This window comes from Cheilinus undulatus, linkage group 10 (genome assembly GCF_018320785.1).
Source record: "Cheilinus undulatus linkage group 10, ASM1832078v1, whole genome shotgun sequence".
NCBI lineage: Eukaryota > Metazoa > Chordata > Actinopteri > Labriformes > Labridae > Cheilinus > Cheilinus undulatus.
In genome coordinates, this window is record NC_054874.1 from 32,610,556 (window position 1) to 32,630,761 (window position 20,206).

General features: G+C 37.6%; 1 protein-coding gene across 2 annotated transcripts; it reads right to left on the reverse strand.

Annotated features, from left to right (window-relative positions):
* Window positions 1–1,125: 1,125 nt before the first annotated feature.
* On the reverse strand, window positions 1,126–14,393 carry dpf2l (D4, zinc and double PHD fingers family 2, like). 2 transcript variants are annotated; one of them, XM_041798028.1, is made up of 11 exons: window positions 14,280–14,393; window positions 12,848–13,008; window positions 12,559–12,666; window positions 11,361–11,557; window positions 10,856–10,948; window positions 10,524–10,608; window positions 9,933–10,067; window positions 9,229–9,360; window positions 5,949–6,061; window positions 5,079–5,160; window positions 1,126–2,791 (listed from the first exon to the last, which is right to left on the reverse strand). In XM_041798028.1, exons 1-11 carry the CDS (start codon window positions 14,309–14,311, stop codon window positions 2,706–2,708), a joined length of 1,224 nt encoding a protein of 407 aa, XP_041653962.1. In that variant the 5' UTR covers window positions 14,312–14,393; the 3' UTR covers window positions 1,126–2,705. The 2 variants fall into 2 exon arrangements, with proteins under 2 accessions (XP_041653962.1, XP_041653963.1); XM_041798029.1 differs by lacking the exon at window positions 9,933–10,067.
* Between the last annotated feature and the right edge of the window lie 5,813 nt (window positions 14,394–20,206).

Here is a 20,206-nt window from a genome sequence, read left to right on the forward strand (position 1 = left end):
ACTCTTGTTACTGGGATTTTGGTTAAGCCACTGCAGCCAGGCCTGCCCCTGAAAAACCCAGAGAATGGGCCCTCCTCAGTTATGATTTATTAAAAATATAAGTGAACGTTTGTTGGATCAGTAGCATTGGTGCAGTTACTTCATGTTGGAGCTCAAAAGTGTGTCAAGATATTATTGGGTCCAATATATAAATTATTTATTTGTGCCACTTTTTAACCACTTTTTTCCACTCATTTTTGTCACTTTTAACACATTTTTGCACTATTAAGCCATTCTGCCACTTTATGAACCATTTCAACCTCCTTTTCTGTTCATTTTTGTCACTTTAATTTGTTTGCCATTTTAGATACATTTTGTCACTTTTAACGACATTGTTTGACAGCCCAAATCAAGATACTTTACAGAAAAAGCAGGTCTAGACTGTACTCTTTGTTGATTTATTCATAAAGACCCAACATTAAATCACCATGAGGCAATTTAAAACTTTGAGTAAAGTAACATTTGCAAGAAAGAACTGTGGTTTAACAAGCTAAAAGTTTGAGCAGAACCAAGCCATGTCAAACAACCATCAGCTCCAACTGTGTCAGGGTTGGCTAGAGCAACTTTTTGTTTTTTGTTTTTTTCTTGGAGCCCCTTTGCTGAAAAATAAATTGACTTACAGCCCAATGACACACGTTATTAATTTTTTTTTTAAGAGAGAGAGAGAGAGAAAGAAATGTACATTGTTTTCAAATTCAATGTAAATTTTGTATAAACTGTTTAAATAAGTGTTTCATAATGATTTTAGTTTTTGTCACTTTTGATACTTACTGGTATGAGTTACTTTCAACAAGTTGGATCATGTGGACACTAAAGTACACGGAGAAACATGGAGGGAGTGTCTCTGGGCCAATCTCATTTCTACCCCTTAGCCCTCATCTGAGCATTTCCCCTTGGTTCTGTGTATTCACATAAAGTGAAGGGGTATCCTAATTCTCTTTTGAATGAAGGGCTTGGGCTAAAGGTCTGCATAGCCCTTGAAATGAAGATTTTTCAGGACCACACTTGAAATCGAGGGTTATGATGAATTTCCCACCTAACTGTATTAAAGCAAAGCAAAGAACACATATTTCAATGGATTTTTATTTCAGACAGGCTAAACTGGTTTTGATAACAAAGAAATGTAAAAATAAAAATAGTACAACAAAGTACATCATTTTACAAATACTCATAATGGAAGTCTGACATACCAGAATAATCAAATAAAATCAAACATGTCACAGTCATGACAAAAATAGAAAAAGTCAGTACAGTACATAAGATGCAATAGGAGCTATATACTTGAAGTGTTGCCATACAATAGACTTTACAAAATTCTACTAGAAAAAACTCCCAGTACCAATGGAATATCAGGTAATATAAAATGTAAAAAACAAAACAAACAATACATCAAAAATAAAGAGTTGTGATATGAGTGTGCATTCATACCGGTGCAATCTGCATGCAAATCCACCGCATTGTGACGAATGATAAAAGCAGCTTCTGTTACAGTCAAACCATGCCATAAATTCTGTACAACATTGGTTTGACTGTAGCAACTTTGATGTCACTGCAGTTTCTAAAAAGCTTGCACCAAAAATGAAGACGGACCTCTGTGGTGACTAACTTCCTGGATTGGACTTTGAGAAAAAAAAAATCTTGACAAGAACAGCATTATCAGTCTTAACCTGGCATACTGTTTTTAAATAAAGGACAATAAGCCAGCAAAGAAAGAAGTGTCTTACCAAAACATCATTCAGTGTTTGATCTGTTTTATAGTGTTTGGTTGAAGTAACAGAAGAAAAAAGAGAATTTGATATGTTGCAACTCTCAAATAAGTAGCAAGGCCAAAGATTTTGTGCTAACAGCAGATAAAGTCAAGGCTAATATTGTTTTCATGTTTGCTGATAATAAAGATTTCGACTGTGTTTATCACACTGCATTTAAATAGACGTAAAATGTTAAGATTGTGAAAGGCTCTGATGGTCTTCAAATTCCAAATGGTGGTGGACCTTGGCACTGATCAGCTCCCTTCAGTGAAACTGAAAAAAAAAAAAAACAACAAAACGAACAAAAAAAAATGCTCCAATTGGACATAAGAACACAGATGAATGCCACTACAAAAGTCCACTAGTAACCAGAACAATAACAATAGTCATAATAATAATAATTATAATAATGCTCCACCATAAAGGTGGTGATTTTTTTATTTATCCCACGCTCAGAGTAAAAATAGATCATTTGGCAGAAGAGACTCTGTGTTTTCTTGACAGTCCGCACCATGTCTTTGACTGTGAAAGGGTACAGATAATTAGCTGTGATGCTAATCCTGGGAGCTCCCATGGAGACAGCAGTTTCTATGGTTACTGCACGCTCTCTGTATCTACTGTGTGTGCAACAGTCCAGGGGAGAGAGTGTCTATATATGTGCACAATAATGTATGTGTTTGATGGTGAGCCTCAGAGGCATTAGAGGCAGGTTGGTAGTGATAGTTTACCCCGCTTTGACTGATCCCCCTCTGACACTGCAGATATGAAGACTTGAGAAGCTGCTCCAAGATCTGGCTCAGCTACATCTGGACTAAGCCTGGAGCTCCGGACTGAGAGGAGTTCTGACTTTCCAATCAGGAGGAAGTTGTGTGGGGCAGGGTGTGTTGTATGGACGGGGGTGGGACTAGCTGCATGATGTCACTCTGGGGCAGAGTTCTGGTTCTGCTGGTATATGGAGGCTTTGTCCTTCAGCAGGGCCAGGCACAGGTGGCAGCTCCAGCTCCCTGTCAAGCATGTCAATACAGTAAGGTGTGAGAAGAAAAACATCATTGGAAAAGTAATCACATTTTTTTAAAAAAGGAAAGAAATCATCGGCTTGTGATGCATCACTGTGAGGAAATACTTGTCTGCTTGGGGTTTCTATTTGGGGAAGCATGACATGCAGTATGATCTGCTTCTGCTGTAAACATGAGTGGAACAGTATCTAAATTAGACTGATCACACACTACATGGTTTTAAGCCTGATTTTCAGGGAGACCCAGAGTCAACGACTATTTTTCCAAATAATCATTGAATTTGTGTTGTCCACACCATTATTTTGACTTGTTTTGGCTTCCAAAAGATTAAAGACGGTACAGACTTCTACAGGACTCAAGTCGTTTGTAAGATATACCACGCCAGAGAGAAATACTTGAAGACACGACGAACCCTAGCGAGAGACATCATAGCGATAGCTTAGCGGCTAACAGCTAATGTGAAAAAGCCTGCTGAAGCTATCGCTGATTTTTACTCATTTAACCCTAGTTACCCTGTCCATGCTTTGTTTTGTTTTTTGTAAGGACCTGTGCCATCATCGTGTAGTTAAGAATGACGGCTTCCGTAGTATGATAAAAAGAAAAGAAAAAAAAAACTGGCCCGTTCAAACACAGAGCTTGGCTTCACCCAAAAAGAGGCGTGTTCACTCTGGGGAGCAGGAAGTGACGTTGCACTGGTTCCATTCTTTCTACAGTCTATGGTTCTATCAATACCTTCATCTCAGCCAGGATTTCACCCATATTATTTTCCTTGTTTCGTATTTTTTGCTGCAACTATAACACATGCTGGGACAGCCAGCATAGGATTGTGGTTGTCCTCCATGTTTATTTTCTTCTAAAGTCACAGTTAAACCGCACAATGTTCTGTGTAGGGAATGGTCATCGTCAGATTGTTGCCCTGAACAGCAGGTGTGTGGTTACACGGCCTGGGTGATTTATTTGTGTGCATTCAGAGGATAATAAGATGATAAATTCTTTAAAATGTCCTTCTGTCTGTGGTCTCATATGTTATTAAGACCGTTGAAGATTTGAAAACCATCTAGCATGTGGCCAGTCTAAGGGAAATTCATCATCAGCAACATCCTACTAACAATTAGACAAACTTAAAACACAATAATTTTTTTTTTCTTTTTTTGCTGATGTAGCTTCATGTGAAGTATCACTGGATCCTTACTGCTGCAGTCTGGATGTTTACATGCAATTATTACTGTGTTAATCCAGCTAAAAACCGGACTTCTAAAATGCATGGAAATGTGTTAAACTGACTGAAAATGTTATTATAAAATCTTAACTTTTAATACCGCCTTTTAATCTTAAAAGTTGGCTGCTGGTTATATACCAGATTTATACTTGTATACCAGAATAAAATATGATGATATACAACATCTTTAGCGCAAGTGCATGCAGCTGCCATTGTTGCACACTACACAAGACCTGACACAACTGAAAAGTCACTTTAGCTTCACAGAATGTGCTAGAATACAAAACGACACCAACCATACTAGCAGGATTGGCACCACTTTTTTCCGCATTCCCCCCGTGAGGTCATAACCATTTAAATAAAACCAGTAATATACTGTAGCACAAGACGAGCTGTTGGAATATGAAGGAGGCTGCTACCTGAGGAACGAAGACAGCAGCTAGGCTCGTAGGGTGTTAGTAAATCTGTGATGTATGTTGGGGCGAGTCCGTGCAATGCTTTTAAAATAATAAGTAAAAGTTTAAAATCAATCCTATACTTGACCGGTAGCCAGTGGAGAGAAGCGAGAATGGGGGTGATATGGTCTTGACTCTTAGAGTTTGTTAATAGTCTGGCTGCTGAATTTCTGATGAGTTGGAGACGGGAAATAGATTTTAGGGAGATACCAGAATAAAGTGAATTGCAATAGTTGAGATGTGAGTCTTTAGTAACTAGGGCTGTGCATTTACACTGAGACAAAGATGGCAGTCCATTCAAATGGCTTAACTGAGCCATAACTGTAGCTTGACTTAAATATGCATGTAAACGCACTGAGTGTTGAACACCTACTGTTAACCTTGAAAATGTGTCTTGCATAATTCCTTTAAACATTTGTACAAGAAATTTGACAATTTTGAGAATAAAATTCATGATGTCATTTGGTTAGGTTTAACAACATCACGTCATTTTGTTGACCTATTCTCATTCCTTAATTACACCTAGCAACACAAAGTCCCATAATGTCACCTCATCCACGTCAATGTAGGATAAAGTAATGTAATGCTACATAATGCTTACCCTCTGGTGGTTCAGTCATGGGGGGACTCAGACAGTACATGTGGTAGCCTCGATCACAGTCATCACAGAACAGCAGCTGGTCCTAAAAAAAAAAAAAAAACACAACAAGTTCACTCTACTGTATAGCCAAGGATAGAAACAAGAAAGTTCCTTTGTAAACATCAGGATAAAGACAGATTTAATATGTGTTGTTTGCACTTTGAAGTTGGGAACGCTTGGGTCTATGACTGAAAAACCAACTTGTTTGTTAACTACATTTGATGAGCCATGTTGAAAGTGTTTATGGAGTCTTATAAACTGAATGTAAAGATGCTGAAATATCAAACAGTCCATTTTGTATGAGGCTTAGGTTTGGGGTTTGTTGACACACATCTTGGAAATGATGATAAAAATATGACAGTGAGTAACTTGCAGTGATACATTTGTAATCATTCTGTTTGTGACTATCTCCGACTAAGTGTTTATTACAATGATGGGCATACTTAGGTGGAATAAAAGCAGACAAGAAAACTGTCCTTGTCATCAAGTCAAACTTCAATGAATGCTGTCATATGTTTTCACTCTCACTCAGAAACCATCAGAAGGAGCCATTATTAAGGTTATATACAAAACCAATGATTGTTCTAAATCAATAATATTGAGCAACTTGTAAATTAAAATGCAGTAAAAACATGCAAATATATCACAGACAGTTCAATAAGCAAACAGGGTGAAAGAAAGAGGCAAATCCCCGTTTCAGCATGCAAAAATGATAATTGGCCTTTTCTTTCCATTATGTCCCACTAGAGCACAAAGACTGCTTTTTTAATCCCTCCAAAAACAAGCAAATAGAGTCTTTCAAGAATATTTCAGATTCGGAGGGAAACTTACGTCATTCTCTGAGGTGCCACAAATGTTGCAGCACTTGCACTCGATGCACTGCCAGCGGTAAGTCTTTACTGCAGCCATCATGACTGGTGTGAACTGAAGGCATGTTGGATGGCCTGCAGGAAGGATAGAAGATGTAAGAGAAATGTAGTCATATACTACATAATGTCCATGAAAGTGCTCGAACACTAGCCCCTTGAAAAGTATCTAAATTAGGATCATGATTTCCCAAGAAGATGCGGTATGCATTTGTAAAAGCAATTATATGGAGTGCACTATCCCTTTTAATAGCATTTCTAAAGACAAAAACAGGAGAGAATATGTGTGGAATGAACAGAAAAATATTGCGTTCTTTCTTAAACATAAGCTGTAACCACTTTCTGAAAAAGGAACTAAATGTTCTGTTTAAGATCTAAGCTATACAAGTTAGTGAGTTTTATCTGTGCTCCCCAAGGAATTTTTTAAAGGATTCTGTACTGTTGGGAGATAGAGCTAATGGCAGAGGTCTGCGCTCTCTGAGTGCTTTTCTAGTTGATGATGTTAAATAAAAGATCTCAATAAAAAATAGAGTAAAATCTGGTTTATACGTCTGCATTTAATTTACATTGTAGGGACCTGCAGTATGCTGTTGTGAGAACTTCATACAGTGCATACAAGTCGCAGCCTGATGGTACAGTTGTTTAAATTCATTTCCATTCTTATCAATCTACACTCAGTACCCCATCGGACAAAGTGAAAAAAGAATTTTAAGGTTTTTTTTTTTTTTTGCAAATGTATTAAGAATAATATCCCACTGGCATAGTATTGAGACACTTTGCAAACCACTTAAAATTTAGTTCAGGTGGTCCCCTTTTTCTCTGGGTCTTCACTGAGATGTGCAACTTTGGTAAAATAAATTGATTGGACATGATTTGAAGAGACACACACACCTCTCTATAGAAGACTTCACAACTGACAATGCATATCAGACCAAAAACCAAGCCGTGAGGTCAAAGGAACTGCCTGTAGAGCTCTGAAACAGGATTGTTGCAAGGCACAGATCTCGAGAAAGCTTCAAAAAAAAAAAAAAAAAATCTGCTACACTGAAGGTTCCCAAGAGCACAGCAGCCTCCATAATTCTTAAATGGAAGAAGTTTGTCACAACCAGGACTCTTCTAAAGCTAAACATCTGGCCAAACTGGGTATTCGGGGGAGAAAGGCCCTAGTTAGCCTTAGCAAAACACATATAGAGTTTTTGGCAAACTCCACATGTGTGTTTTGTACTGAGGAGAGGCCTCCATCTAGCCTCTCTGCCAGTCAGAGTGACCATCAGGTTCTTTGTCACCTCCCTTACTAAGGCCCTCCTCCCCTGATTGCTCAGTCTAAATTTGAAAGTCTATATAACCGGTGAATTTCTGCTTTGGCGATGTCCATGTAAAGATGATAGGAGCAAAGCACAGGCTGATGTGTGAGATGCAGACTGGTGTGCACACTCACCGAGATGAGATGAAAAAGGCATGTTTAACAGATTAAAGTCATAGTTAAATAAAAAATTAATAGAAAATCCACAGGGCATAAAACAATACATAATTTAAAATGAGTAATATGTTTTTGAAATAATGCCCAAATAGAGTTTTCTACGGGTGATGCACAGTTGTGTTTCTTTGATTGTGGTAAAGTCAAAATCATTATTAGTGCTCACTAGAGGGCACTGTTTTACTCCACAATTTTTTAAGGACATTACTTGTTTACGTTCATTCAAGCCATTCTTGTGCCCAAACAGGAACACTGATATGCATCAATACTTATCTCTGATGACAGGCCAAAACTCCAGTCTGTTTCCTTTATTCACAAATCATAGATTTTGGGCATCCTTTACAAGTCAGAGAGCTTTATACTTCCCAAACCAGAATGGATCACCTTTCAGTGTTCAATTTGTATGAAAAACGCAGCTTTTTTCTTCATTTCCAGCAGCATCTATACCTTTGCACATATGTACAGGTCAACATTTACGCATTCATGCGTTTAAACATCTGCACACTTTACATCCTCCCTTTCGTATATGCTCGCCTGTCTGTGTATGTAAATCTGATGATGTATTGTGCTAAGGAGCCCTTTTTTAAAACAAATGTTCCATTTACTCCAGTGATTAGTAAAAATGTCCACACATAAATTCAGGACCAAAGTTAAACTTTCCATGTTATATATCTCATTAACAATATTAATCCATTCCTCCTTTGTTGGGGTAGTTAGCCACCTTCTTGTTAGGGCTTTTTTACTGGCTGCCAAGATTATTTTAATCAAATATGTGTCGCTAGGGTTACCTATAGATGGAATATTTCAAAGATGTATTGTCCGTACACATTAAGAGTGTCACCATTTTATGATCAATATGCCCTTTGACCAGAAGATACCTTCCCTCTGGATCTATTATCTATTTAGAAAGTTGGAATATTACATTATTTGAGATCAGTATTGCCACCCCTCTTGCTCTGCCACGTTTGTAAGATAAATAATAGATATTTTTGAAACCTAAGCGTTTTCATTTCTTATAATCCTTGTCACAGATATGAGTCTCTTACCAGAAAATTATATGTTGTTTTTCTCTTTTCATCTTGGATAATAATTTGTTTCTTTTAACTGGGTTTTTAAGACCATTAACATTTGAGGTAATTACATTATATTCTTGCTTTAACATCCTATCCCTTAATTTTAATATTGATATGATCTCTGCCCTTTAGTGCGCTCTAATAATACCAATAAATGGATGCAACACCTTTATCTAAGTCATGCTGCCTACATGTAATTTCTGCCATTGCTTTATGTCATAAAAGGGACTCTGTCTTTTTTTAACACCGACAAAATTGATCTTAGAGGACATTACTTAAGAGAAAAAATACAGTCTGAAGAGGAGATACTCCTGAGCTTGAATCGCCCTTTTGTGCTTTAAGAACACTACTACTGCAACTCGCTGACCTGAAACACTTTTTTCTCTCTGTTTTTGTTGACTGTTTTTTTTCCTTTCTAGGCAAGTCTGTGCTTTTTTTTCTATAGTTATATTTTTGTGACAAAAATATAACTGAATAAAAACTACATAAATAAAAAAAATCAAAATCATAATTGCAATTTAAATTAGATTAACTGTGCAGCTCCAGTTTCAGCAATTGGCCCAATTGTTATTCTAAACTTTTGAATCAGCCCACATTTTCATAATTAGTGCATCTCATATTACAAAAATAACAAGGGGCAGTAGAGCTTAGTAAAAAGGTAAAATTGCAATTAAAAAGTCTTGACAAGTTCATACCTGAGCGACCACAGTCTGAGCAAGACACCAACTCTTCTGATTGCCCCGTCTTTTGGTTTAAGGTGGAATCTCCCAGACAGAAGTCACAGTAATCGTTGGGTAATGCCAGCCCATTTGGACCTTTCTTTGTTGCTGAGCAAGAGAAAAAGTGAGGAAACGATTTGTTGCACATTAGATTGAATCATAAAGAGGAGCAAAATACCAATATATTCTTTAAGATGTAGAAAGTTACTGTGATATAAGACAGTTTTAAATCAAACAATCTAAACACTGAAATACAGTTTTACATAGCTGTTCATGTCCCATCAGCCAACAACCTCTTTTTATTTCCATTGTAGGCAGATAATAAATATGATCGAAAATGAGGATGAAAACTGACAAAACACACCTGAATGCTAACACGATGTTGCGTGCACAAAAGAAAACAAATGATGGCATGTTGTGTGGAAAAAAAGATGGAAATGCTGGGGAAAAAAAAACAAAAAAAAAACAAGGTTCCCAGCTGTGCAAGCATGTTTCAGTCAGGAACACTGGCCGCACTCAGGATTTGAAATCATCATGGAAATAACAGAAAAAAATTAAAAGAATAGAACTTTTTCTTCAAAATGAGAGAGAGACATCCCTTCTCCAATCACACACATGCTACACAGCATGCAACAAACCTCCTCCCTTTCTCTCTCTTCCAGCACTTAAGAGTGACTCACTCTTCTGCTCCTCAGGCTGGCGAGGAGTGGGTGGTGCCTCGATCTCCTCGCGGTCCTCGCCCTCCTCCTCGGCCAGGTGAGAGTGTGTATAGTGGTAGCTCAGGCCAGGACGGTTCTTGTAGCGCTTCCCACAGACTGACACACACACACACGGTCATACAAAAGTGTTATAGTCGCGGCCATTTGGAGCTGCCGTCCAAAAAGGCCCAAGGTGGAACCACAAAGGAGTGCTGCTCAGTGTCTCACAAACGGTTCTATTCAGTTATGTTTTTACATCGTTAATTTTTGGATGACGCGCTTAGCAGCAAACTTAATCAGCGGAGGTGAGCGTTTGCACAAAGGTTTATGGCCAGCAGGGAGTTAGAGAGCATACACGGCACTGCATCTCAAAAAAAAAAAAAAAATCACGCAATCAGGCGGGCAACTTCTCCAATTTCTCAGCTTTAAAACCTAAGTTCCAGATGGGGTCTTTCAGATCACACCATGCATGGCAGAAGGGTTGTTTTTATCTTTCAAGGGTAAAAAAAGCAAAAGCCTCTCTTGCTGTCATGCATGCTTCACACTCCCAATTAAAAGGAGGCTTCTACTCACTGTCGCAGGCATATGGTTTGTCCCTCTCCTCCAACGCTGCAGCTGCAGCTTCCTGTTTCTTCTTGCCATTCTTGTCGCTGCGACCCTGCAAGAGTCATTTGACAATTTAGGTTACTTTAAATCCAGTTCATGAAATTAAAAAAACAATATATGGATAAAATAAGGGAAAAAAGGTCAAAATATTGGAAAAAATCAGATTTAAAAAGCCTCTCGTGTTGAAGAAAGCCTCAAGGTTATGATATCAAACAGTTGTGATGAATGATCTAATTATCCCACATTGCTCCTCTTGTATTTGGTAGTGTGCTGCATGCAGCACAACACACAGCTCTCACCTTGGATTTGCTCTTGCCTCGTCTCTTGGGGGTCTCATCTTCAAAATCTTCATCATCCAGGTCGTCCAAGTAGTCATCATGGTCCAGGACTCTCTGCCATTAGAAGGTTTGGATTAAGTCTGTCTGTACTTAATATAGGCAAAGTTATTACTTAAAAAGAAATTCAAAAAACAGCTACTGATTCAAATTAATTGGAATTTGATATTGTACAAGCACATAGCTGTAGCTGTGGTAATGTGTTACTGTTTTCTGTTGTCAATCTAGCCACTGTGGTTGAAAATGATGGAGGTACTCTGCTAGTAAATAACAGCTTTGGCAGTGTGCTAAGAAGTCGGGGATATGAACAGACTCATTAGGATGCAGGAAGACATGTTGATTTGAAAGTTATACATTTATGCTATGAGCAGATCTAGTTAAGATGAAACATTATATTTTATGTCCAGCTATGATAAAGATATGGACTGCACTGATAGAAAACAAGTGTATTAAACCATTTGAGCTAGACCTTGCGTATACGTCCAGAGGAAGTGTGAGTGGTCGCTGATGTGGCAGGAGGCTCCACAGTTGCTGGGTCTTCCTCAGGACCACGGAGTTCTGACACTCCACTCCTCCTGTCGAGGGGCTCGCCCTTTAGCAGTGCCTCTAGACTGCTGCCATCCACCGTCCCCAATGCATCACGCTTCAACCCCAAGTCCAAATCCGCTAGGCACAGGAATAAGAAAATTAAAGCGTGCATGAAGTAAATGATAGTTTTGATATATTTCTTATTCCTATGTGAAAAATAGGCATTCAGATGATCAATTAAAATAGTACAAATTATTATTATGCTGATACTCAGAAAAAAGCATTAAAAGATATCAGGTAAAATATGAGGTCAAGAAAAAAAAAATCTATAAAAAGTGAAATAAGTAATTATGAAAGAGGATAATTAAAACGTTGTGCTTAACTGGTCTAACAAAATATTGTTATTCTTGAACCACTTTATGCCTGTGCAGTTTCCAATTGGTAAGGTGTTCCAGAAATGAGGTCCTTGAAATCGGATGGATAATTGTGACAAAAACAAATCCTAAAAAAAGGCTGGATTAAGGTTATTGGCTGACCCTGTGATGTAACAATGTATTTGGGAATTGAATTGAAATTTATTTTGAAAACATACTGGAGGAAGTTGTGAACAGACAGGAAATAAAAACAAATTTGAACCAAATCTATATCATACAGAGGACTTGTGAGGACTAGAACAAAGGAGTTGAACTCGTGAATCTGTTGGAGAATGTGATCACTTTGATGAAAAATTTTTGCAAAGAAAAAACCCAGCTGAAGTTGCGCTTAAAAGGTATTAGCCCAAACAATGTTGCAGTATGAGATGTATGGCTAAATCATAGTGTAAGTGTAGCGTTAGAAATAAGCGTAAGGTGAGATTTTCATCTATGAGAAAAATCATATTCTCTCAATCTTTACTGATGCTTCTAAAGAATATTATTTTCATTTAAAGTTTTCTAAAACTTTAGAAAAACATGGAAGAATGATATCTGCCTATAATGAAATAACCGATGAATTTAAAAAGAAAATTGGTAAGCAGAACCTACTGCTTGCAACAAGGCCTATAAAAACTATACTGATGCAATTACATTTTAGAGCCATAAATCCATCTATTATATTGACGATATCTGTGGTTGGAGGCAGTTTGTTCTACAAGGTCAAACCTGCTTTGAGAGGGGGGAAAGCCAAACGGGGGTCCTCAGGGGGATGAGAACGCCGTTTTTTCCTCCAGCGACGGGCAGGGTAGGTGTACAACTGTCCTGGAGCTACACCTGATATGTCACATAGAAGTACAAGCAAGAAAAGCAGGTTATGTTAGCTGTGGTATAAGCTATGGTCTAAATATAATGGTAAATATTATACATTATTAAAAACAATTTTGCAGACTACTTGAGCAACTATAGTCAATTAATAATAACACATGAAAAATCTACAGCACTTTAATTTATTTACCAGCACTTCGGTGTCTTTTCTCCATCCATATGTAACAGTTGGACTGGGCTACACCCGTCTGAGAGTCCAGAAAAGGCATCAGGATGCTGCGCTCTGCGCACAATCGAGCGTTGTAACTATGACACTGCTCCATGGCATCTCTGTAATACTGCTCTCCCAGCCTGAATGTGAAAGTGGGACACTAACAAGTCAAATAACACTGATCAGGAGAAACTGTTAATAATCACTGTTTGATACATGCCAATATTGTTAGTTGGACACAGTTAATCGAAAGTCATAAATGTAAAGCAAGGAAGAATGTCCTGTTGCAAGTTCAACTTTTATACTGTGTAATTTATTTTCTTCTAACACATTTTTACTTGTGTACAATTAAGGGTTTGAGCTAATTTCTAAAACAAAAATAACTGAATATAAAGAATAAACATTCCTAAGTGATTAATCCAGCTCAGCATGTTGTTTTTAAATTTGTAAACATGGTCAGATTTTCAACTCTCTATAGGAGTCTTATAAATGTATGTAACAACAGAGGTATTTAAAAACGAGAAAATAATCAAACTATTCAGTGATGACATTGCATTTCTTCTAGTTTTTATTTTCTAAATATTTATAAGTAACAAGTACTGTATCATTTTAAAACACGTAGTATTGAAAAGTATCAGAGTATTGACCATTTGACAACTTTAGTAGAGTTGAATGTAAAGAAGTGGCGGTTTTCTTTAAATGGCTTTACTTGACCATTTGACTTTTCTTGCATATTGTACTGTAAATATTCATCTATCCAAATTTTTGTTTTGACCGTTAAGTGGCTAGAATAAATGATGACTCTGGTGCAGGAATAAGCGCCCTTCCTCAAAGATATACTATTCTCGGCTTCACTCTCAAATGAGTTTTGTGGCAGTGTTCAAGCAGACTCATCAAAGATTGCTGTTCTGATTATCCGAACTACTCTTTTTTCCCAGTGCGTAAAACGAAGCCTAACTTTATTACAAAGGCAAACACGGATAGTATCAGTGGAGGGACGTCAGAACAAAAGGTTGATTGTTAGCAATCCTCCTCTAACAACAAAGCACCCGCCAAGATGACAGTGAAGTGGAAAATTTACTCTCTTCTATATCTACAGGAGGCTGGCTTCCAACAGTTTGGATAAATAATGTGTAACACTAGCATGATACAGCTCCGAGTTTGGGAAAAGTAGGGGCTAAAAGAGAGATACACAATGGGTTCTGCCCATAGTTATTCACCCACAGCTAACAAGCTAACCTTAGCTCAGCGGATAACGTTATTCTCTAGGGACAAATATTGTATTCAAGACTGAGGAGCTGGTGCTCACAGCTCTTTAAGAAAAGCGATAACATCATTATAACCGAGCAACTATACATTCATTTGAGTATTTCTGATTGGTTTACTCTTACAATAATAAAGGTAAACTTACACTTTCACAACACTGTCGACGGCCGCCGCCATGTTTGCTTATTGCGGTTGAGCGAAGTGCTGCTGCGCCTGCGCACACACGTTGCCTCCGTTACTGCCTCCCAGGATGATAAACATAAAGTGGCACCAAACGCTACCACTGAAATCCTCTTGAAGTGATGCAGCAGACACTTACACTAATACCACTCAAACTACTGATACTTTGAATAACGTTATAAGCTTGTTATTTTCAGAAGAGAACATTTTGAATAAGTGATAATACACACAAAAATGTGTAGCCTACTATTTTACCACTAAAGACACAAAACTTTTTTATCCTCAGTATTTTTTTTTTTTTTTTTTTTTTGTGAAAATATGTTACGTTCAGTATCAGTTTCCAGTGAAATTCTACCGTTAATTTCGAGCCGTTGGCGTGGAAATCTACGAGCCGTTGACGCTAAAAGTTTTAATTGTGAGACGGCGATGACGTCATTTCCCGTGGCCGGAGGAGTGTCCGAAATCATTTTTGTGTTTTGCAGTTGAGCCCACTATACAGTCCACTTTATGCTGCTCACTATATTGTGCATAGTGAGTAGGGAATAAGTGTTCGGTTTCAGACAGAGCCGGTAAGTGGCTGTTTTACACAACAGCAAAGTTTAATGGCAAAAAAGATCGAAAATCTACCAAGTCATGCAATTTCGGCCGGGTAATATAGCCTACGTCATCGCCCTAGTGTAGAGGTCTGCTGCTGAACGACCCACCACAGAGGTCTGCTCGAGGTCTTCACCCAGATCCTCCTGACATTTTGTGTGGTCAGTTAGGCAACCCAACAGAAATGGACCATAAAACATCCGAATAAAGCAAACTAATGAAAAATGGCCACAGATTTGGCTATGACAAGAAACAGGCAACTGCAACAAATAAACAGGGATCTGAGCAGAAAACCTCCAAGTGAGTATGTCATATGTATGTCATGATGTATAGGTTAATTTGCAGCTAGTTTGGCACAAGTGTAAAAAAAAAATACATAGGCTATATATATATATATATATATATATATATACATATATATATACGAGAAAACACAAATATTTTAGAAATCTCCCAAAAACTTGCTTAAAACTAAAAATGTTATTGTTGTTTATTTGGCAAATAACAAACTGAAACAACTAAATAGTCCTTTTTTACACATAATAACCAAAAACTTCCATAGTTTGTATGGCCTCCTTTGGCCTTGATAATAGCTTGCATTCTTGCTGCCATTGTTTTTATGTACTTTCTGACAGTCTCTTTTGTTATTGAGTTCCAAATAGTTTCTAGCCATTCCCACAGACTTGCTTTAGATGAAAATTTTGTGCCATCAATCTATGAATCTACTAAATCCCAAAATTGTTCAATAGGATTCCAATCCAGACTTTGACTTGGCCAGTCCATCAGTTCCAGTACTCCAGATTCCTTTTTCTTGGTCAAATAGTCTCTGCACAGCTTTGAAGTATGCCTGGGGTCGTTGTCTTGTTGGTATATGAACCCACGACCAATCAGATTCAGTCCAGAAGGGATTCCATGATGCACTAAGATGTTGTGGCAGACGTTCTTGTTCATGATACCGTCCATTTTCACTAATTTGCCCACGCTGTATCCACAAATGGAACCCCATACCATAGTGGAATCTCCACCGCGTTTCACTGTGGGTGTAATGCATCTGGCATCAAAACGTTCTCCAGCTTTTCTGCGGACATAAACACGACGATGCTGATTGAAGAGTTCAAACTTGGACTCGTCCATCCAGAGTGCCCTCTTCCAGTCAACAGTCCAGTGTTTGTGCTCCCTGGCAAACCTGACGCATTTCTAGATGTTTGCAGGCCTCAATAATGGCTTCTTAGCAGCTATTCTTCCCTTTAAGCCTTGTTCTGTCAATCGTCTGCTTATGGTAAATCTGGAGACTCTCTCAGACTCTGATCTAGAAGCATTCATCTCTGCCTGAAGATCAGCAGTGGTCTTCCCTCTGTCTCTAGTACTTCAAATGTTGAGGTGTCTGACATCTGCTTCAGTTAACTTTGGTTTCCTACCTCTCCTTTGGTGCATTTTTCAAGTACCATTCTTGGCAGTTGACTCCAAAGCATACTTGTCCACACTGTGAGAACACTTTATGTCTTTCCCTATTTGTCTCAGAGACCGTCCAGCATCATGAAGTGCTTCAATGCGGACTCTTTCATTTTCAGTGAGCTCTCCACATTTTACCATTTTGAACAGGAACGAGGAATTTCAAACTGAATTCACCTTTTTATACCCAAATTTGAGCCGGCTCACTGGGCTTCTCTGAGAAGTCAGAAATGAATCAAGCATAACATTCAACCACTGAAACTAATTTTTCTGTTCAGGAATGCAAGTAAATAACTATAATTTGACATATTAATCAAGAAATAATAATGTGCTTTACAATTTTTCATTTTTTTTGTAAATCAGTAAATTTGAAAATTCCTGGATAACAATAATAATTATATTTTAGCATTAAAAATATAATTTTGGTTAAAGAGCTTCTACATATTGGTTTTTTAACCATTGCAGAAACATATAAGATTTTGGTAATTACCAGTGCTGTTAATTTAGGGCAGCTGTGGCATAAACCTTACTTTGGGTGGTGGTCTAATAAATTTGTTAAGCACTGTATATCACATCATTCAGTTACTTCTTACAGTAAATAATGTTTAGGTTTTTCTTTTTTTAATAGTAAACTACACTTTTTATTCTCAGTTATTCTTTAACATTTCATTCAATATGTCTTTCTTCTGTAATAAACAGTAGTTTAGTCATCATGTTCAGTGTGGTGAGCTTTTAATTTTTAGGATTTTTTGTTTTCTTTAGTTTTCTTTTTTTTCTTTTTGGTGGTACAACAACTTAAATTATAGCATCCAACTTATTCCTTTGGCCCCCATGATACTCAGTGAGAATTAGGCGCAGTGTGACCCCCGGTGCTAATCCTGATTATTAGCACCTTTCAAATAACGTCACCTGTCACACCTCCAACAGGAAAATGTAAATATTCCTCTGCCCTGTATTGTCGAAGAATGAGAGAACAATATCAAGAAACGTCTATAATGTCTAATAAGGACGATCGTGTTTTGCGAAAGGATGTGGGACTAGACTTCAGGGACAGCCTTCACCGCTCTCCCTGTAATTTGTGGATGTTCCAATTATTTAACAAACATTCCATCTTTATGTTTTAATTTTGTCCATGATTCACATAGTCACCCAGCAATTTATGAAGATTCACGCCCCTGGTGCACTCAACAGCCTTAACAGTTTAAAACAGCTAAAGCCACATAATCGTCTGGCAGTCAACAGTTTACAAGTACAACCAAGAGAGCAACAGGTACAGAAACTCAAACATTTCAGAAAATACAAGATAACTTACAGCTTATTTCAATATTAAGCTAGACATCTGATTTAGAGCATGAGAGTGTTTGCTAAGGTTATATTCATTTCAAAACAGTTGCTGTAGCATTTATTCATTGAGCGGAATTGATCTGCTATTTCACTGGAAGTTCCACCCACAATCCTTTCCGCAGCAGTGGCTCCAGTAATATTACAGTGGTTTGAGTTGTGTGTCGGTGCTTGTAAAGCTGAAAGATTGGCATTAAAAAGTGCACAGACATTTCGACTTGAAGTGATAAACAGCATCTAAAAATACATGTATAAAAATATATTGAAACAACGTTATGTTCAGTAACCTCTTAACCCCCCTTCCCCCCAAAGACACACACACAAATCTGGCGCAGCAACACCTGAGATGGAAAGTAAATCAGCATGTTCTGGTTTGTCGAGTGGAAAAGCCCCAGTAGTGGAAAGTTCCACGTTTGGCTCTTTATATTGTATTATAACACATTTTGCAGACAAGTTTATTCTTGTTGCATCCTTAGAGGTTATTTGGCTCACTCAATGACTGTTAACTTGTGAAACAGTCTTCTGTCTCCAGTGTGGGTAAATTCAATAAGATAGAGTAAGCATTGTGGGTGTGTGGAAGAATAGATAAGTCCAATCCAACTTCTAGGTTTTACTTATAACTTTAGTAAAGTCTCAAAACAATTTAATCCACTCCTTACATCCTGACATTCACTCCATTATTCCGTTCTCTGTTATTCCGTGCCCCTGCCCCCTGGCAAAACAGTGTCGTCGTTACAATAGAGGTGAACTAGAACTTTGTACAAATGTCATTTTATGAATACGACTCCTATAAAGTATTAGCTAAAAAATTTTAACTTAATATTACTGTGAGCTCCACATAGCTACATGTAAACAAAATATCAATGGCAATATAAACTTATGTCTGATAATTATAACATTTTAACCTGTGCTTACACAATTATTTCCATATCACCTTTTCACTGTCTCATAAATCCCATTGTCACTCTTATATTAGTAAGTATGGTAAGTTTGTTTTCATTCCCATCACAGGGCCACAGAACAACTCCAAAGAATGAAATGATCTGAAAGTGATGTCAAAATAAACAGCTGAAGTGTGAGTCTCTTTAATAATTTAGCATATCTTTCTATACAGGAACCAGCTTTGCACAAGGAGCCTCAGTTTTTAAGGAGTGACCATCCAGAAAAAAATAAGTTCAACAGAGGGAAAAGAGAAAACTACGGAAGCTGATTAGGGCTATTTTCAAAAGAGAAAAGAATTTTGGAAAACTCAAGATTAAAGTCCAAATGATGAGAAGAAAGTTGAAATTTCGAGCATAAAGTCGAAATGTCGAGATTAAGTTGAAACACAATTTTGAGATTAAAGTCGAAATGACGAGAAAAAAGTCGAAACTTGTTATTACTAGCGGATCATTGACGTTGTGTTTATGTGGCAAAGAGAGATTCTCTTTGTTGTTAAACCCAATAAGGTATAATTTCACAATTTCACTGATATGAGGCATAAGACATACTGTAGAGACAGGCACAATTCTCTGTTATTGTCTTAAATATACATCAACAGGAGCTCAGCAGCACTTGTGTCTCTCTTCCTCTTGTTCTCCGTCTGTCATCTGTAGAGACACACTGGTGACAGACTGAACCTCGTTATATAATGGGAGAGCGAAGGGAGATTGATCGCTCTTTTATCGATCATAGGCTGCTGTTATGACAAAATGTTAAAAAACGGCAAAAAGGGAACACTTTGTCACGTGTTGTATTGGAAACTCTAGTTAACAGTATTGTGTCTAATACAGAAATTGTTACCTGCAAAACGCCATGTACACGATCTACATTACATTTGTGTATGGAATTTAGAAATAAAAACCCCCATATGTTTTTATTGCTGCTTTCATGCAGCACCTCCACGCTTCCCTTCAGATATGTCAGTAGATTTGTTTATATTGATATTGTCTGTCCAACAAACACTGATCAATAAACAAGTGATGAATCTCCCTTCGCTCTCCCATTACTGAGGTTGAGCCTGTCACCTGTGCATCTCTACAGGTGATCAGACGGAGAGAAAGACGAGAGCTGTTCTCTCCTTTTGATGTATGAGTATTTAAGACAATAACTGAGAATCATGACTGTCTCTACAAAATGCTTATGCCTCATATCAATGAATACATGAAATTATACCTCATTATTGGATTTAACAACAAAGAAATTCTCTCACTGATACATAAACACACAATGTCTATGATCTGCTGTTAGTAAAAACAAGTTTCGACTTTTTTCTCATTATTTCGACTTTAATCTCGAAATTGTGTTTCAACTTTATTCTCGAAATTTCGACTTTATTCTCGAAATTTTGACTTTAATCTCGACTTGCCCAAAATTATTTCCTCCATCAAAAATGGCCCTAATCCGCTTCCGTAGAAAACACCAAGGTGACATTTTCTGTTTCTCTCCTTCTTACAACTGACCAAGGAATGGTGTTATAGGGATAAACTATGCAAATATGCAGCCAAAAACTTTTAAAGAGTAGCT